The sequence below is a fragment of the Danio aesculapii genome, chromosome 10, assembly GCF_903798145.1.
Source record: "Danio aesculapii chromosome 10, fDanAes4.1, whole genome shotgun sequence".
NCBI classification, from domain to species: domain Eukaryota; kingdom Metazoa; phylum Chordata; class Actinopteri; order Cypriniformes; family Danionidae; genus Danio; species Danio aesculapii.
The window spans coordinates 13,784,115-13,804,922 of NC_079444.1; the positions used below are offsets into that span (position 1 = coordinate 13,784,115).

Sequence of the window (20,808 nt, forward strand, 5' to 3'; positions counted from 1 at the left end):
AGCAGGCACTCACTCTCTCTCTGCACTGCCGCTCCAGGTCCACCTCTCTCTGCAGCATTTCTGCCCGATCCTCCGCATCGTCTGCCTGCTGCTGCAGCGTCTGGATCTTCCTCTTCACGGCCTCTATGGAGGTTATCGATGCCATTCCTCTTGAATCCCCCAAATCGACTATCAATAAATGTCAAACGCGACACGGGACGGACGGTGGAGATGTCGCTGCGTCCCCGTGAAGAATAATGCGTTCATCAATAAACACCAACCACAGCAAATACGTCTCGGTTCAGTGTCCTCTTGCAATATTTACACCTAAAAGCGTGAATTTCTCGTTTCTTCAGGAAATGTTTGGAGGACAATAATCTATTCACACAAAGAGCGAAACAAACAAGCGTCGAGCACGAGTAACGCTATATGGACGCCGGTACAACAGATGGCGCCGCGCACCTCTCAGGTGTTCAGAAACGCAGAAGAAGAAGGAGGAAAGTTCCAGAGCCCCTCCTGCTGTCCGAAAGTCTGCAGAAAACGAACAACCGTGGCTGCTTTTCTGTACCCACAACGTTTCTTGGTGTGAAGCAAAAACCGACCACCTTCTGTTAGTAGTAAAGTTCATGAACTGATAGGTGAGACATGATGAAGAGGCCACGGATGAGTCAAGACACAGGTGAATCCAGAAAACCAGTCAAAACACCTGACGAGCGCAAACTTTTAAAGAGATAACTTAGCTAGGTATAACTATTTCACCCAAATATTTTGCCATGATTACTCATTATGTACTTGTTTCAATCCTTAATGAGCTTCTTTCGTCTGTTGAACACAAAAGAATATATTTTGAAAAATGAAACCTGTAACCGTTGACTTTCATAGCATTTGTTTTCCTACTATTTGTTATTCCTAAGTCACAGGTTTCCAACAGCAGTCATATATCTTCTGTTGTCTTCAACAGGAGAAAGAAACTAAAAAGTTTAGAACCACTTAATTTACATTTTGGGCGAACTTTCCCTTTAAATGGTTCATTATTCATGGTCCATGGTCAATTATTAATGTAAAGCCTTGTGGCCAATGTGGTTTGATGTCCAAATCTACTACCTATGCCCATGGTAACCACAAATTAACCATGGTATTTGTAGTAAAACTATAAATACAAATGGAAGTCAACAAGCACAAAAGTGTCATGCTCAGACATGCGTTCTCTTCTCTCCATTGTAAAGTACGTTCCACTTCAAGTGAATGAGGGAAGTTTACATGGACAATGCATGACCCCTTGATTTTGACAGAGGGAGCAAGGCTGCATTATGTGTCCAATATGCCCCAGAATGAAATGCAATTGTAATGTCACCACAGTGAATTTTCCAAGTGCTCAAGGGTTTAGGGCACATGTGTCAAACTCAGTTCCTGGAGGGCCGCTGCTCGCACAGTTTAGTTCTAGCTCAAAAAATTCTAACCCTGGCTATTACAGAAAATTATTAGCGTTTTGCCCTGTGAAAGTCTGAAATTTTATTGATAATGGTCTTAAAAAATCTTAAATTTGACATGATGCAACCTGCAGAAACCCTGTGTTTACCCAGACGTTTAAAAAAAATATGTATTTTAGAGCAGTAATCACAATACCGTAAAACCATAAAACTGTGATATTTTTGTCCAAGATTATCATGTCGTCAGAATCTTTAGGGGATTCCATTTAAACCTAGTCAGATGTTCTGCCAGTAGTGGACACTTGTGTAGTCAATGATGTAAAAACCAGGATCCTCATTTATAAAACCTTGCATGGAAACCTCCCTAAAAATGAACATACACCAGACTGCTGAAAATGGTGCATGCAAAAAAGAGAAAGATTTATAAAACCTTGCGCACGCACATCCACACACATTTTCAGCTTTATAAATCATCCCAGTCTACCTGAGAATATGCATACGTGCAAAAGTCTTACATTTACTTTCCACTTTCAACCATATTTAGTCAATGCAAACTACGTTGTGACATGCGATGCATATTAAAATGAACAATTCAATAGTGTTTGCCCAGTCATGTCAAAAATGCAGAGCGTTGCAGTGAAACATAATATCTCAAAAACAAAAGTAAAGGTTGTGTAATGTTGAGAAAAAAAAGGTTTTGTAACAAATGAAGAGTTCAGATGCAAAACCCTCTAAATCCATATATATATATATATAGATATATATATATATATATATATATATATATATATATATATATATATATATATATATATATATATATATATATATATATATATATATATATATATTGAGGGGGTTGAGGAGTGGATCTTGTTTTGTTTATTGAAAGAAAATTGTAAAGATGCTGTGACCATTTACATTTAAAATCAATAAAAATTTAATCACAAAAAAAGTTTAGAACCACTTGAAAATTTTCATTTTTGGTGAACCATCCCTTTAATTTATTTTAAGAATGAATCGAAAAATATATTAATATGAAAAATATAGAATATGGTCACATGATCTCAATAAAGAAAACAAAAGCAAAAGCCCTAAATCTAATTTGGTCAAAATGTAAAACATTTCTATGACTAAAAATTAAGATAAAAATTTTATATTGTATTTGATATTCACATTTTAACCCTCACTCTCCAACTTTTCTAATTGTTTTATTACAATGAAGGTAAAATGCTAAAAATACATTTTCTTTATAAAGTTCTTACATTTACTTATAAACATCAGGAAAGGTTTCACTCCAAAAAAAAAAAAAAAAAAAGTGAAGGTTGGTGTTTTTACAATTATAAAATTGTGTGTTTACACAAGAGCGATCCACTTAAAAATGGAAATGTTTTCTGTTTTCCTGTAGGAGACGCACTCTCCTCTCCTTATGCACCAGAGACTTTCTTATCAACACTCCATGTTCCTGGAAGAACATCTTGCAATTCTTAGTGTGAGTCCCATAGGTGAGTGAACTTGACAAACCAGCTGTATGAAAGAATCTCTTCTCTCCATATGCACCAGACACCTTCTAATAAGTACCCCACACTTCTTGGAAAATATTGTGCAATTCTGAGTGTGCTCCACACAGGTAAGTGGACCTGACAAACCACCTGTACAACACTCTCTCCTCTTCATATAATCAGAGGGACAAAAACTAATAAAATATCAACAAAAATAAAGAAAGAAAGAAAACAAAAAATAACTTAGAATTGTCATAACATTTATATACTGCTGCTCTCTGATGATTTGCTTCTTTTATCCTCACTTGTACACTGCCTTGGAATAAAACATCTGCTATGAGTAAATGTAAATGTTTTGTGTATAAACAACAATGTTGGCAAAATTAATGTGGATCCATGAAAAACAAATGTAATTTTCATGCCAGGCCAGTAGTTGGCGATGTCACTTTGTAAAGAAGCACTGCATGTCTGTGCCATAGACCGTAAAAGATAAGGACGTAGTATGCGTGATGTCACCCATAAGTTTCTGAAGAGCGCAAATGAAGCTACAGGTAGGCGTAGCCAACCGTTGCCATTTTGTCCGCGTGTCATCGCATCGACCGGGGAATAACAAACAAGGGCAAAGAGGCGGAGCTACAGACGCCTGCTAGCATTTTGCTTAGACAAATTTTTCTTTTGGAGAAACGCTTAATACTTCATTACCTGCAACTGGTTTGTGTTCTGACCACATGTGCTTGGTTGTATACTATATCAATAAAGTGTTTAGACTTTGTAATACATTGAGCCACTAACATTGTTCTTATGTTCTTCTGATAATTGTAGGAAATAGTTCCAAAAGGCAATTGACTGTATAAAGCCACATAGAACAAAACAAAAATATGATGTATATGCCGAGTTCAGCGGCTGATCAGCTAGGGGTACGTTTCCCAAACAACGACATAACTCGCAGCTGAACTATCATAGTACGATGCAATGTTTGGGAATAGAACGATGTAGTGACGAGTGTTTCCCAAAACGCATAGTTTCTCTGTCGCAGATCCATAGTTTGAACCACATTTTATATATAACATAAAAGGCCCGTAATGATGCTGTAAACGGGGTGGAGTAACAACTTCTTTAGAGAAGAACCCCATTATTTATTTGTGCAAATTATATTGTTTTACACGCACACGCATTTAAAAAATATATATATTATTTTCGGTAAAAACATGCACTCGTTTTCCAACTAGTTGCATGTTGAAATAAATGGCACATATACTGTAGTGCCTATGTGTCCTTAAGAAATATTATTGAGAAGATAGCATAAAATCACTTACAAAAGCTAACACATATTCTAATATCATATATATATATATATATATATATATATATATATATATATATATATATTAGAATATATATATATATATGATTACATATATGTATATCATATATCACATAAATAAATAAATAATGAGGCGATTTATTAAGAAATGAAATGTAATATTTATTATTTAGTAGGAAAGTAATTTTAAAAAAAAAAAATAATAATAATAATAATGATGATGATTATTATTAATAATATTATTAATAATAATAATAATAATAATAATAACAAGTAGGATATTGTTTGTTTATTTTTTTGGAAAGTCTACTTTTACAATTTGACACATGCAAACCACTGCAAAAATGTTCTAACCAACAGGCCCATGTCATATACAGTAGGCTACATTTCTTAATAAATAACCTACTATAAAATAAAAGCATTAACGTATGCTATGTTTTTGTTTTCACCAGCTTTGGAGCAATGACTGTGAAAAATATACTAGCTTTGAAGACATAACATAAATTCCGCTCGGGCTGTGTTCAAAATGACATCAATTTGGGATTTGGGAAACGTCAAATCTATGAACTTTGTTTGTAACGATGGAACTTGCGACATTAGTTGGCTAACGATGATTTTCCGAAACGCACCCCAGAATGACATAACGGCAACCAGCAAGACTTAGTTGTCACTCAAGTGGCCATGCCCTTAATTATGCAGACTTAATATAACTTAATAAAAACGAAACGGATGAGTTATAAAAAAATTCACCCCCTCATAGTTGTCATGAATGGTAATATTAGCCATTTGAACCAAAACCATCTTTTGTACCAGGCTGTAAACATGTTTTTATCAGCTGTAAAATTGGCCAATTTAGCATTGCAGTCAGTGAACATCTCGAACTTCTGGAGCCAGCCCCCAAAGGCGAGTGGATGAATTGCAGTTTCAGTTACTTCCGTATTGGCTTCACGAGGGAGAGCGGGATGTTGCCACTTGTTCTGTGCACATCGACTGCTGTAGTTTACCATTATTTTAGCCGTCTAATAGCTGTGCTTGATGTCATTGTTTTCACCTAGTGGCATTTTTAATTGTTTTCTTGACTGAATAACTGTATAGCTTTCAGGAAAAAAGAAAACAAGAAAAACCTGTTGTTTTCTGTTTTAAGTTGAAAACTGTCATGTAAACTCCTCCTAATAGACAGAAGACATTTACCACACAGTCAGACAATGACAATCAGATGATGCTTTGTTTATATTGATAATTTAGAGCCCTTAGAAATGTATACATCACGTATATTATAGTAGGCTTTATATTATAAAACTAAGTGCAAATCAAATGTTGTTTTAAGCATATTTATTTAGGATCATCTAATTTTACTTTCAAATAAAGAGGAGTTTAATGTGCTTTATTACTGATAGTGTCTTTCATATATTAAATATATTAAAATAAATAATGATATTTATACACATGTATGCTATGTTTGGTGATGGAGACAGTATTGCTGATTAATTAGAAGGTCTTTTGTAATGTTCTTTCTCAGATTAACTTTATTAACCACTCTCCAGTTAATACTTTTTAGTTATCTATTGGTTAATTACAGTTGTTTTAATTATTAATCAGTAGATTAATCACAAAACTCTAAAAGGTTTTTACTGTATATAATTAATTAAATAATTACTGTATATTATTTAAAAGACACAATTTGTTTCTAAGTTGACATGAAATTAAAATCAATAATTATTTTCCAAAGCATGAGCTTTATCCATAAGCTTCAGTTTATAATGTATGTTCATAACATTCTACACTGTTTACAAGCAAATTAATTTAAAACAGGATTTTAATTAGTATCTGACATTACTGTTCTCAGACTAGTTCATTGACTGAAACGCTGAGAAGAAGCACTGGAAATCATGACATCACTTAACTATAAACAAATGATTGCATTCCTTTAATTTTTGTCCTTTTTTGGACATGTATTGATGGTGCAAATACAATAAACACAGACGGAGCACTTCTGACTTCACAGTTAAACCTTCTCATTTTTCACTGCAAGAAATGCAAGCAGCCACAGACATTTTCTGACTAAAAACTAAACTACTGTGGTTCCCCAAATCGTTTCAATCACTATGAATTTCACATACAAAGAGTTAAAAGTTAACATACAGACAGTTGAAGTCAGAATTATTAGCCCTCCTCTACCCCCCCTGGATTTTTTTTTCTTTTTTAAATTTTTCCCAAGTTATGTTTTTACAGAGCAAGGAAATTTTCACAGTATGCCTGATAATATTTTTCCTTCTGGAGAAAGTCTTATTTTTTTATTTCAGCTAGAATAAAAGCAGTTTTTAATTTTCTTCAGAAGTCTACAGAAAAAACTATCGTTATACAATAACTTGCCTAATTACCCTAACCTGCCCAGTTAACCTAATTAACCTAGTTAATGTCACTTTAAGCTGTATAGAAGTGTCTTGAAAAATATCTAGTACAATATTATTTACTGTTGTCATGGCAAAGATAAATAAATCAGTTATTAGAAATGAGTTATTAAACTATTATGTTTAGAAATGTGTTGAAAAAAATCTTCTCTCAGTTAAACAGAAATTGGGGAAAAAAATAAACAGGGGGGCTAATAATTCAACTGTATATTCATATTAATTATAGAGGGTTTTTATTTTAATAACAAAATGTTATTTTACTTGTTCAAACTACTTTTTTTAATTTGAGCTGAAATAACACAATTCTTGAGATATTTTTTGGACAACTTATGTTCAATGCGATTAAATTTGTTAAGTAAACTTAATCGATTTGTGTTAGGACAACATGAACGAATTGTCTGGAACCCTGCATTTTTTTAAATATAAGTAATGCATTTCAGATATAGACAGTGCCCTCTAGAGGATGTGTCATCTGAAATGTGCCACGAAACGCATTTTACGCTTCGCAAAAATGTTTCCAAATGAAGAGCGACTTTTTTGATCTATAACCAGTAGTAGCATCAGTAGAGCTCATGTGATCCTCCCTCAGCTCCTGCATAGGCTGGTTGTATTCCCCGTGCTGTAGACCTACATAGACCTGCGTTTGCAGCTGATAAATAGCCGCAATGACAGAGAACACACTATTTTCTTTATCATCTTTGCAATCAGAATTGAAAAAACTAAATTGGCCGTACTGTATGTGTGCTAATGTATAGGTGTTTCCCAGTACTGGGTTGCAGCTGGAAGGGCAGCCAGTGTGTAAAACATATGCTAAGTTGCTATAAGTATGCTATAAGTTGGTGGTTCGTTCCGCTGTGGTGACCCCTGATGAATAAAGGGACTAAGCTGAAGGAAAATACATGAATGATTGAATCTTTGTAATCAAGCATTTTATGTAATGATTCCATTCATATTTAGTGTTTTCTATGAACAATGTTTACTTTCAGCAACACGTAAACTCATTTGCTCTCTGTAAATATAACTTTTTAAGTTTTACCTAAGCAACCTCAAGGTGGGAACGCCTACTAACGTTTTCAATCGCCACCCAGAGCACATGCAGTTAGTCACTGCTAGTGTGAATGACGCATAGGTAATGTATTTCAGATTCCCAAAAATAAAGACAGCGCCCTCTAGAGCATCTTAAACGTGCAACAAAATGCATCTGGGAAACATATTTTACCTTTCGAAAAAAATTTTTTGGCCTACTTTTCAAATATTTATCTAAAACGTGCAAGTAATTTACAATAGGGCTGCACAATATATCGTTGCAGCATCGATATCGCTATGTGCAATCTTGGGATGCACAATTTTGAGTCAGGATTCTGGCTGACCAGTGTCCACAGTGTCCACAATGAGATTTGTTGAGTAATCACAGAGTTTACCCATAATAGTGATCATTCGAATGTGTTTTAAGGCCTGTGACTGTGTGAGCATTTCAAGTAATTTCAGTAATTCAGGAATAAGAAGTCAAATTTTATTTTTATAAATATAAATATTATTGAATTATTTATACAATAACACATGTACTGTGTTATTTTTGCATTTTTATTATTTAGATCCTGTACATTTAATACTGTTGTTGAAAACCATAAAACACTAATTCACTTTTATCTTTGCTCAATTGAATTTATCTCTTTTTTTTATAATATTTGATGTATCACTCACTCCTCTACACTCTCAGAAAAAAGGTACATGGTGGTACAAATAATGTTCCTTAAGGAACAGTTTTGTACCTTTGTAAAAGTTGTACCTGCATGGTACAGAAAAGACCTCTTATGATAATGTTCTGTACCTTTTATGGTACATTTGAAATTAAGGTACACAATTGTTCTCATAAAAATGTTGTACAACTCCCTTATTACAATATCTATGAAAATAAATATTACTGGAAATGCAAAGTAATTTTATGAATAATTTCCATATTAAAACGCCAATCACTTAAAAGCATATAGCTTTAAAGAAACGAGTCCGACATGAGTACACTTTTAAAAAAGATCAGTTCCACACAATCGATTTGTGTTGCGCCAACATGATTAAGTTCACTTATTTGTTTAGTTTTTTCCAAATTCAAGTGAATTTAACTCAAAACTATTTAGTTCAACTCAAGAATTGTGTTGTTTCAGCTAATTTTAAATAAGTAGTTTGAACAAACAGCAAAATAATTCTTGAGCGTATAAACATTACCATTTTAATTTTCAGTTGTATTACAGGACACAGTGACTGCATATTAGTACCATCTGACAGAGTGTTTGGACTTCAAATTAAACAAGCAGATTCCAGCACTTTCATTTTTGTATTCTTCAATTCCATTCACATTTTCCACATTGCAGAATTCATATTGCCTTATATGAATTATCAACCTTATACTTCACATATAAGTAGGCACATTGGAATCTTTTTGGCTTGAGACTTCTGGTCTCATTCACTTCCATTGACTTTTAGATGTTAAAAACAGCTGCTTGATAACTGATATTCATTCATTCATTCATTGTGTTAAATTTCTGCAGAATTATTTTGGGAGTATCATAACTAAAACCTCATATGTGAAATAAAAAGCAATACTTTCTAAACTTTTATTTAATGTTTAAAATGCAAATCCAGTTAGATTCACTTTATTTGGTAAACAAAGCAAGTCTCTCATATAATATCTCTACTGAAAGACAAACTGCATTGTACATAAATCAGATCAACCTTTTCATATAAGTCAATAATATTACTGTAATTAATTTAAAAACTGAATAAATATAGATTTACACACATTTACTCAAGAAAAAAAAAAAGAATTAATGATGGGCTTAAAATCTGCAGAAATCTGTGGAATTCTGCGGAATTCTACATACGCAGATTCCGCGTGGGCCTACCCATAGGCAACTGAATCAGAAGTTCTAAAACAATCGTATTTCTGCATCACAGAATAAGGTCAATACACTGTAAAAAAAATGTTAAATGCAAGACAAATATTTTTATGTTGCTTTAACTTATTTTAATAAGTTAGTCAGGTTTCAACTAATTTTTTAGGTATATAAAGTTTAAAGGTGCAGTAGGTGATTGTCTTCAGAAAGATTTTTTTGTTGTGCTGCTTGAAAGTCTCTTTGCAGTCCAATCTTCATGATTAAAGTAATGATCTAAATGTGTTTATATCTATTTTTATGTTCTGGATAAGGCATAAACCTAAAAAAATGTTCATCCAATTAAAAATTGTCGGGGCGACATCTCCTATAATTCCGATAAGTAGCCCAAACTGTCTGTTAACAAATGTAGATTTGGGCTTCTGCGCACCTGTTCACGCATAACCGCCATTAGCGTGCACATGCCTGCACGCGTTGCGCGTTCACATGCACATGAGACAGTCACAGTCAAAAAAATCAAATGCTGAATCAAAACCTTTTAAAATCCTGTATCAAGTTACTTTTGCACACTGGAGGAAGGTTCATTATTGAACAATGACAGCCTCCCTTTACTGTTTACCATGCTACTCTGACTATTCGCTCTGAATTAGCATGTAAGGGTGGCTTAGTAATGAGTGTAATTCCTGCACGCTGCAGACCAACCACTAACTACATTTCACAACTGGTGAATGGCATGAACTAGTGGGTTGTCTGCTTTAATTTCGCGGTGCGTGCGTTCGCGATTTCAGGAGGCGTGGCTTTAAAACACAGTCCCTCCCCTGCCATCGAAAGATAATATGCTAACTAGTTAGCATTTTGGCAGGTCACCTACTGAACCTTTAACTAAATATTTTAATCTACTTTTGATTGATGTAAGTTGAGATGACTAAAAAAAGTTAATTTGATGATTCAACAAAAAAAAATTAAGGCAGCAAGATTTTTTTAGTGTACAAGTTAAAGAGATGTTTCACCCAAAACCAAACATTTTCTTCCATTCACTCACACTCAATTGTGTCTAAATTTTATGATTTTTTTTTTCACAAAACCAGATATTTTGAAGAATGTTGGGGGAAAAAATCAATTGTAGTGTTATGGAAGTGAATGACTGTTTTTTCCAGAATCCTTCATTATACTTCAACAGATAAGCAGGTTGGATCCAGAGGAGGATCAGTAAATGATGACAGAATAAAATTTGGGGTCGGTGAACTATCACTTTAAATTCACAATTTGTAATAGAAACAATGAATGTGACTTTATACTCATTACTTTAGTAAGATCACTGAATTCCACTGACTGTCTAATTGGAAGAAATGCAGCCGCACACAGAAACGGTTATTGGATGAAGTCGTAACACACACTGCATCCGCTGTGAGGTGCTGACAGTGTTTATGAAGTGTTTACTGAACATGATACCATGGGTGGGCTTGACACCTTCTCCAGAGCAGCTGTTGACAGGATGGGCCCCAATGAATCCAGGCTCATGATTAACAGCCTGAGCTCTCCATGACACTCGGCTAACTTTAGATTTGTATTATCCTGACTGTAGCCACAGGAGGACGCATGCTGACCGCTCCATCACTCTCCATCTTAAACATCTCATTGGCTTATTTTTAGGACAATTTACATTTATAACATCTGTGACACCATTTGGCCCAAAATATTTGGTACATATTATTCTTTTGGTACATATTATTATTATTATTAGTATTATTATTATTATTATTATCATATATAATTCTTTATACATTAATATATATTCACTACCTGACAAAAGTCTTGTCGTCGATCCTAGTTGTAAGAGCAACAAATAATAACTTGACTTCTAGTTGATAATTTAAGTTGCAGAAGGTAGATTTTTCTGATGAATCATATGTTGAGCTGCATCCCAATCATCACAAATACTGTAGTAGACCTATTGGAACCAGCATGGACCCAAGATTCTCACAAAATCAGTCTAGTTTGGTGAAGAAAAAAATCATGGTTTGGGGTTAGCAAAGAAGGTCAAGGTTCTCCAAATTTGGCCAGCCCAGTCACCAGACATGAACATTATTGAGCATGTTTGGGGTAAGATGGAGGAGGCACTGGAGATGAATCCAGAGGATCTTGATGAGCTCTGGGAGTCCTGCAAGAAAGCTTTCTTTGCCATTCCAGATGACTTTATTAATAATTTATTTGAGTGATTGCAGACATGTGTGGATGCAGTTGTTCCAGGCTGGCTCCATGCTGGCTCATGGGAGTCACACAATGTTCATTCTTTTTCCACTGCACCATGACTTTATATTATATACTGTACATTATTTCTGTTCACTGACAAGACTTTTTTCCGAGCAAAGTCAGACCTTACTGTCCTATAATTAAATAATTGTCATATTTTATTTTGGTAAAATAAGCATAATCTAGAGGCCTTTGCCTTTTCATGTAAGCCACTTCTGATACCAAATAATCAACTAGAAGTCAAGTTATTATTTGTTGTTCCTAAAACTAGGATAGACGACAAGACTTTTTTGTCAGGTAGTGTATTTGATCGATACATTAGATTAGGATGCTCTTTAATTTATATTTATTTATTATATTAGATATAATAAATATATATATTTATTTATATTATATAATTTTTCTGTAAATATTAAACAGTAAAAATAGTATACCTTTAGGAAACAGTAGTAACATTTTTGTAGGATTAATTTCTAGTGTGGTCATTTTTGATTGTGAAAAACACAATATTTGTTTTCGCGATCATTATTTCCATTTTAAATTTTTATTTTGAAGTTTACTTCTTGTAATTCTACGAAGTTTTTATTTATTTATCTCTTTTTTTTCTCAGAAATTAGTTTGTGTCCCCACAATGTATAAACTATTATGCATTTCTAACTTGAAATTCTGAAAAAAGTTTTTTTTTTTTTTTTTTTTTTTTTTTTTTTTTTTGAGGTGAAAATCTTTTTTGTGGGTCTGTATTGTAATTTATATCTTACAAATAAAAGGTATTTATATTTTTCATCTGAAAGGGATTCTTTAATCATTTACTCACTCTTGTCTTGTTTCGAACCATTATGTGTTATCTTTAATATAATGTTTTATCTTTCTTTTTTAAACACAGAAGATATTTTGAAACATGTTAGAAACCTGTATTTATTGACTTCCATAATATTTCTTTTACCTACTATGGAAGTCATTTGTAGGCCCAAACGGAATCTGCAAGTGCAAAAATCCGCAGATTTCTGCAGATTTTTTTTTTGCCCATCATTGTGTCTATTTATTTAGCTGATTTAATTTCAGTAATATTACTGAGTAATATAAAAACGCTCATATGATTTCCTTACAATACAGTCTGTAAAGTAATAATTTCTGTCTTTTAGTAGATATATTATATGAGAGACTTGCTTTATTTACTAAGTGGATATAATAGGATTTGCATTTGCAATACGTTTTTAGTTATGATACACACAATATTATTCTGCATAAATGCGCAGATTATTTTTACAATATTCTGTGCAGAAATAGCAAAAAATGTCCTCAGATCCTGTCTGGCCCTACTCTTTAGTTACATTAGTAACTAAAGGTGTAGAACCACTTGAGGGTGAGTAAATAGTGATTACATTTTCATTTTTGGGTGAATTATCCTTTTAAAATCAAGGTAATTCTGACTTCTCAATTGATAAACTTCTCAAATGTGGGAAAATAGTTCTACATAAAACATGGTAAGATCCCAGTTACCTTTTTATCAGTTTATTCCATGGCATATTCCAACTTTCATCTACTACTGTGTCCTTGTGGATAAAAAAAAAAATCTTTCTGACCCCAAACTTTTGAATAGTGGCATATTATTGTGCATATACAGTGCTCCGCATAAATCAGTATACCCCTCACAAAGCTTTCTTTCAAATGAATATGTTCTATAGGATGCTATACAATATTATATTTGTGCATATGCTTTAGATTAGTCAGTATTGAAGCCAAGTCTCAAGCTAGTTCAACAAAATGACTTGCGATAACGGTCCAAAAATTAGTACACCCAAATTAATGTTGGGGAAAAATATTAAATACAAATTTTAAAAAGAGGAAAATTCAAGAGAAACACAAATATATAACATTTCATTTAAATGTTGTTGTTTGTAATTTTCTTTTGCAACATTTCATTTGAATTTAAATGTATTATCTTTCTATTTCAACAGATGGGTGACCAGGCAATTTTTTTAATGAATATATCTGTTTAATTAATCTGTTTTGTTCAAATGCACCAAAATACATTGCCTATATTCACTGAGAAGTGAGAAAAATTGTTAAAAATATGCATTTTCAAAATGGGGTGTACTCATTTATGTTGGGCACTGTATGAGAAATCAACATATGTGTCTGGTATAACTTTTGATTGCCATTAGTGTATCTTTGTTGACCATCAGTGTCACTCACGTCTGCGGCCTTCTTCTCGGCCTGCTCAAGTTTCTCCTGAGCATCTTTCAGGGACTCTGAGTATTTGTCCAACTCATCCTCAACACCCTTCAGCTTCTTCTGCAGGGCCAAAAGCTCCTCTTCCAGCTACACACACACATACGAACATATAAAAAAACACTTAAAATACAGCAATATGATTAAAAAAAAAAAAAAATTATTTAAAGTTTATTTATTTATTTATTTTTTACCAAAAATTCAGAAGTTGAGACTTCTTAACTTTTTTATTTCTCCACATTTTAAACATATGTCCAATTAAGTAATGCAAACCCATTCATGCTCCAATGATAACTGATCTCTTAATCCCGTCTCATAAATCAGTCTCATTTAGGTGGGCTGCTTTAGAATGTAGAGCAGGGGAGGGAAGGAGCAGACAATTATAAAAGGCAAGGCTATGCTTTATCCTGCAGCTGCTGCTAGTCTCCAACCCTTAACAGACGTCAAGTAAACCACAACCCATTAACCGTAACATCACACATAGCTCCGTGTCATAAAGCAGCCTCTATTTATTGCACACTTTGTGCCAAGGAGACAGTTGACTTCTGCATATGGAAGCGCACACAGAGCAAAATGCTGGCTGTAAAAATAGACCCAAGCTTTATAGGTAGATGGTGTTTTGGTCCGCTCATAAATTGAGAAGTGTAAAATAACTAGGGTGAATGACAGAACAAGCAAGCAGCGTTAAAACTGCAGCAGATGCCTTCTCTTTATTATGTTTGACGGACCGGGACAGGCCAGTTATGGGAAGCATTGGCGTCAAACGCAGCCCGGTGGCTCCAGATGGTACAAAGCCTTGATCCTATTATACTGAACAATTCAATGAAGGTGGAGCGGGACAGAAAAAGAACAAGGACGGCATGTGTGCCGGACAACAGGGATGCAGTAACAAAGGCCTTGAGACCAGAATAGATGGAGTTGTGCCACCAGAACAAAGGCTCAATCTTTGTTAAACCGAAAACATAATTAAATCAATTCACTCACTAATCCAGTCCCAAAACAATGAGATATCGTAAGATTACTTATTCAAAATCAAATTTCCCAAATATCAGATTTCATGAGTGCCAACAAAATCAGTTCACATGTTTCTTAATCCCAAGGGAAAGTCAGCTGATCTTTAATTATAGGTAACTTCTAGATTGAGTACACACATGGTGAGTTTGGTCGATTAAATAAACTGTAGAGAACACTGCCATCTATATTTTGAGAGCATTATGAACAAGTGGACTTCTTAACTCATTCCTGTGCCAATGTGACTCCTTCACACACTTAATAAGCTCTTCACGAGTTCTCAGCTGATAAAAATACCATCATGTCTACTAATGCTCTGCCGACTGCTAGTTGACAAGAAGTTCAATCTTTAAAAGTTAAAGTTGACAGTAACTTTGAAACTGTGTATTAGTAGACTGTTGACTTTAAGTAACTGAAAATACATTCACAGTATTAATACAGTAGTAATAGTAGAGTACTAGCAGAAAGATTGGCTAGGTGTACTAGAATAAACTGTACTTGAACTGTACTATTACTCTAATGACTTGTAGTTGATATGTAGTTACATGTTACCTTTAAAAACTATTGACTGAGTAACTTTAAAACTACATGTAGTGTTTTAGTAGTAGTAGAGTATTGCTAGACTGTTAGGTATAGAATAATAAATTGACTGAGTAACTTTACTACTACTACTAATAGACTACATGTAGTTTCAGAGTCTTGGTAGACTGTTAGGTGTTGTAGAATAAGCTGACGTGTACTTTACAGAGTCTACTAATTATTACAGTAGTAATAATAGTAGAGTACTTGCAGATAGATTGGCTAGGTGTACTAGAATAAGCTATACTTAAACTGTACTATTACTCTAATGTCTTTTATTTGATATGTAGTTACATGTTACCTTTTTAAAAACTGTATTGACTGAGTAACTTTGAAACTGCATGTAGTGATTTAGCAGGAGTAGAGTATTGGTAGACTGTAGACTACGCTGATGTTTACTTACAGAGTCTACTAATACTCTAATAGTGACTGTTAGTTGACGTAGTTTCATAGTTAACTGTTAGTAACTGGAAATACATTTACAGTAGTAGTAATAGTAGAGTACTAGCAGATAGATTGGCTAGGTGTACTAGAATAAGCTGTAATTGAACTGTACTATTACTCTAATGACTTGTAGTTGATATGTAGTTACATGTTACCTTTAAAAATTGTATTGACTGAGTAACTTTGAAACTGCATGTAGTCTATTAGCAGGAGTAGAGTATTGGTAGACTGTTAGGTGTAGTAGAATAAGCTGACGTGTACTTGCAGAGTCTACTAATACTATAATAATGACTGCTAGTTGACGTAGTTAGATTTAAAAACTTGAGAGTAATGTCGGGACTACAAGTTATTATATGTACACAAATATACAAGTCATTGGAGCAGTAGTGTAGAGTATTAGCAGATTGTTTAGGGTTAGGTGTCATAGAATAAGCTGACGTGTACTTGCTAAGTCTATTAATACTTGAATAATGACTGGTAGCTGACATGCTACCTTTGCATGTAACCTTTAAGACTGTAACACTTTAGTTTAGAGTGACATGACTACACATCTTCCATGCACTAACAATATTAGTTACAAGAAATTATGCATGTTATTGCATGTAACTTACACATTTTAACCCCAACCATACAGTAATTCTATGTAAATAATTCATATTATCCAGTAGTTAAATGAATAGTTTCACTGTGCATATGACACCTTAAAATAAAGTGTAACCTTTTGTTGACTGACTAACTTTAAAACTACATGTAGTGTATTAGTAGAGTATTGGTAGACTGTTAGGTGTTGTACAATAAGCCAACGCATACTCTCAGAGTTTACTAATACTCAAATAATGACTAATAGTTGACGTAGTTACATGTTACTTTTAAAGACTTGACAGTAACATTGCGACTGCAAGTCATTATATATATATATATATATATATATATATATATATATATATATATATATATATATATATATATATATATATATATATATATATATATATATATATATATATATATATATATATATATATATATATATATACAAAAAAGCATATAAACAAGTCATTGGAGTTATAGAGTAATAGTGAGTATTAGCAGATTGGAGTTAGGTGTAGTAGAATAAGCTGACATGGACTTGCAAAGTCTACTAATACTCTAATAATAACTGCTTGTTGTTACATTTAAAAACTTTACTAACAATACATTATTATATATACACACAATAAGACATTAATATGTATACACAAATCAAATATGCAAGTCATTGGAGTAATAGCATGAAGTATTAGCAGACAGATTGGTTAGGGTTAGGTGTAGTAGAATAAGCTGACGTGTACTTGCAGTCTACTTATACTTTAATAACGACTGGTAGTTGACTCGAAGTTGCACGTAACCTTTAAAACTGTCGGGTAACACTTTAATTTAAGGTGACATACAGTAGTTACACATGTTCCACGCACTCACAATAGGAATTACAAGGGATTATGCATTTTATTACATGTAAAGAACACATTCTAACCCCAACCAAATAGTAAGTACAGTTTCACTGTAAGTGTATCACCTTAAAATAAAGTGTAACCCTTGGTTGGCTGACTAACTTTGAAACTACATGTAGTGTAATAGCAGTAGTAGAGTATTGGTAGACTGTTAGGTGTAGTAGACTAAGCTGACGTGTACTTGCAGAGTCTACTAATACTCTAATAATGACTGTTACCTGACATGTCTCCTTTAAAGATTTTGTTTACTGAGTAACTTTGCAACTACATGTTCACTACAAGTTATTAAGAGTATTAGACTGTTTTAGTTAAGGTTATGTCTAACAGAGTAAGCTCACATTTATTTGCAGTAATGGTTTACTAAATACTCTAATTACCGGAAGTTGGCGTGAATTTGCAAAGTTAGTAAAGATTCTATAAATTAGAATATATGTCACTGTCTGACATTTTTGAAAGTGACAGGCCCTTTTGTGCTGTAATCCATGTCAAATTCTGTAAAACGTTTGCTTGGCTCTTTATTCAAACAACTGTAATCGAGTATACCTGCTAACATATTTACACCTCTATATTGGGCACTGATCACCTCAGTTAGTTGTGATTGATGCGTCTTAAGGAACGAGACTAAAAATAGCTCCACGCATTAGAGATGCACATCATAAACTGCTGTGATTAATCATCAGTTCTGGAGGGAAGTTGATGCCACTGAACAGATGATTGCTGATCATTCATATACAGTATAGAGTCAACTTATACAAGGAAGGACAACGAATATAATATCCATCAGTATTGTAAAGAAAGATGGACAAAGAATGAATGAATTACACTATTTATCATCCTTTAGTCCCATATTTCAAATTTAGCTTTGAAGGACATTAGAAAACAACAGAAACATGGACCTGTGACTAATATGTCAGTGGAGTAGTAGTGTGGAGTATTATCTGATATGCGTTAGTCTACTAATACTGTAAATTACTGGCGTTCATCTTTATTTCTATAGCGCTTTTACAATATAGATTGTGTCAAAGCAGCTTAAATTTCTAGTAAATTGAAACTGTGTCAGTCCAGTTTTCAGAGATGTAGTTCAGTTTAATTTAGTTCAATTCAGTGTGGTTTTTCACACTAAATTGTAGTTACTGTGACTTTTCGTTACATGTCAGATAGTTTACTTAAGTAACTTTACAAATGCACTATAAAAAATATCCCTAAAATGAACAGTTTTCATATTTTTGTTTTATGAGACCTTGATCTTTCCTCCAGCAATGCTTGATGTTAAAAATATTAATATTATTGACGTTTTAAATTTTTTGATATGATGTGTTGTCTGGTTTGGTGTTGTAAACTAAGGTGCAAAGATCTGGTAATCAATTGCCAGTATACGTTTTCTGTTATTTTACAGACTTTACAGATTTTTTTAATATATTATTTATTATTCAATATATTGTTTCAAACTGTTAAAAGTCAGTTTGTTAAACTACAGAGTTTAATTTTCAACCTCAAAAGTCGACAGAGCAAAGATCAATGTTGAATAATGCAATTAATGAGCATAAATCAGGGTTCATACGGTCATAGAAAACCTGGAAAAGTCATGGAATTTTGACATGGCATTTTCCAGCCCTGGAAAAGTTTTGGAAAAACTGAAAAACCCACAAAGTTTTGGAAAAGTCATGGACAACACAAATCTGTATACTTGAATATAGGTTATTTACTTCTTTTCTGTCTTTGGCCAATCACATACTCTCACATTATTAGTGCTGTTTAAGTATTGTCTAAATCAGTTTTACCTAGATATAAATTGAAACTAAATAGCTGCGTGTTTTACGATATGCTGTAACAAATTTGAACATGCATTGTTTTTCTTTTACCACGCATGTAGACATTGCATGAAACATTAGGTCTTAAAAATTTACTTGAAAGTCCTGGAAAAATCATGGAAAAGTGATGGAATTTTAGTAGTAAAAATGTGTATAAACCCTGATAAATAAACAAACAAACAAACAAACAAAAAAACAAACAAACTGTGAATCACGAAAAACCGAACCTATTAATGGATTAATTTTTACCGTTTACAGTACACGTTAACCAAAAGTCATTTGCGTATTTGGGTTAAGGACAGATCTACAGAAGTAGAACAAGTTTACATGTATTTTCAGAGTTTACTAAATACTCCAATGACTCCAAATAGTTGACATGTAATTGCAAAGTTAGTTATCAAAGATTGAGTTATGGTTAGGTTGCAATTAGATTGTGTTCAACAGACCAAAGAAACGTGTAAAGGTTTAGAAACACTTGAGGATGAGTAAATTATGACATTTTGGGTGGACTATCCCTTTAAAAAGTGGTTGATTAGCTGCTATTATTAGGATTTGGGCTGTTTATTAGTAATTATGAAGTCCATATTCACAATCTTATTCTACATCCCAAATCCTAGTCAACAAAAACCCAATGACTACATTAATACCTATTAATCAGCATCAAATTAGCAGTTTGCATGGTTATTGAGCTAAAAACTTTAGGGTTTGTTAATAGCGAGCATTGACCTTAAGATTCTATAAAAGCCAGTGGCATAAAAATATTCATCACTGTCAACCAAATAGGATGTGACATGCGTTTCTGCTCATTTTGACAATACTAGACCATTTTTATAATCTTTTTACTCCAAATTTTCCTAATTTAGGTTAACACATCTTGTCTGCTGCTCCTTCAGTTAGACCCAATCAGTTTACCTGTTTGCATTTGTCCTCAGCGCCTTTCTTGTCAATCTCAGCCTGCTCTGCGCGGTCTATCGCGTTCTCCTTGTCCAGTTTGAGCATCTGCATTTTCTTCTTGATGGCCTCCATTGTTGCGGTCTTGTGTTCGTGCTAGCAGCCGAAGAGAAAGAGGAGAGCTTGTTGAGAAGCCGAGGCAGACGGGCGACGCTGAGCGCAGCTGAGAGGTGGCTGGAATCCTCTCCAGAGCAACTCTCTGCTCTTTTTTGGAAACTTGTGTAAAGTCTGTGGGTGAGTGACGTCCCCTCGCTGTGATTCGTCTTCTCGGTGGGCTCAGCGTTTGACCCTGTGCTTTTGTCCATGTTTGGGAGGCTGTGTGCGGATCCTCTTTCTCCAGTTCTGCTTCAGAAGATCTGAGGTCAGGCTTGTTTAAAGCGCTTCGGTTAAAACAACTGCTGACGTAATCCTATTTCTCAAACACACTGCTTTATTTTCTCACAATCTTAAGATGCTGCTGGTAATTTAGTAATGGATCAGATGAAGACACATTCACTGACTGG

General features: G+C 33.7%; 1 protein-coding gene across 5 annotated transcripts in view; it reads right to left on the bottom strand.

Annotated features, from left to right (window-relative positions):
* Positions 1 to 20,522, bottom strand: part of tpm2 (tropomyosin 2 (beta)) — a 57,754-nt gene extending 37,232 nt beyond the window's left edge. The window contains exons 1-2 of one of the 5 annotated variants that reach the window (XM_056467123.1): positions 20,267 to 20,522; positions 13,984 to 14,109 (exon numbers count right to left, since the gene is read on the bottom strand). In XM_056467123.1, coding sequence (XP_056323098.1) covers positions 13,984 to 14,109; positions 20,267 to 20,380 — 240 coding nt within the window. In that variant the 5' untranslated portion in view covers positions 20,381 to 20,522. Of the gene's footprint in view, positions 1 to 13; positions 240 to 13,983; positions 14,110 to 20,266 lie in introns of those variants that run through there. The other 4 variants (XM_056467121.1, XM_056467122.1, XM_056467120.1 and 1 more) reach the window with 4 other exon arrangements.
* Positions 20,523 to 20,808: the final 286 nt, after the last annotated feature.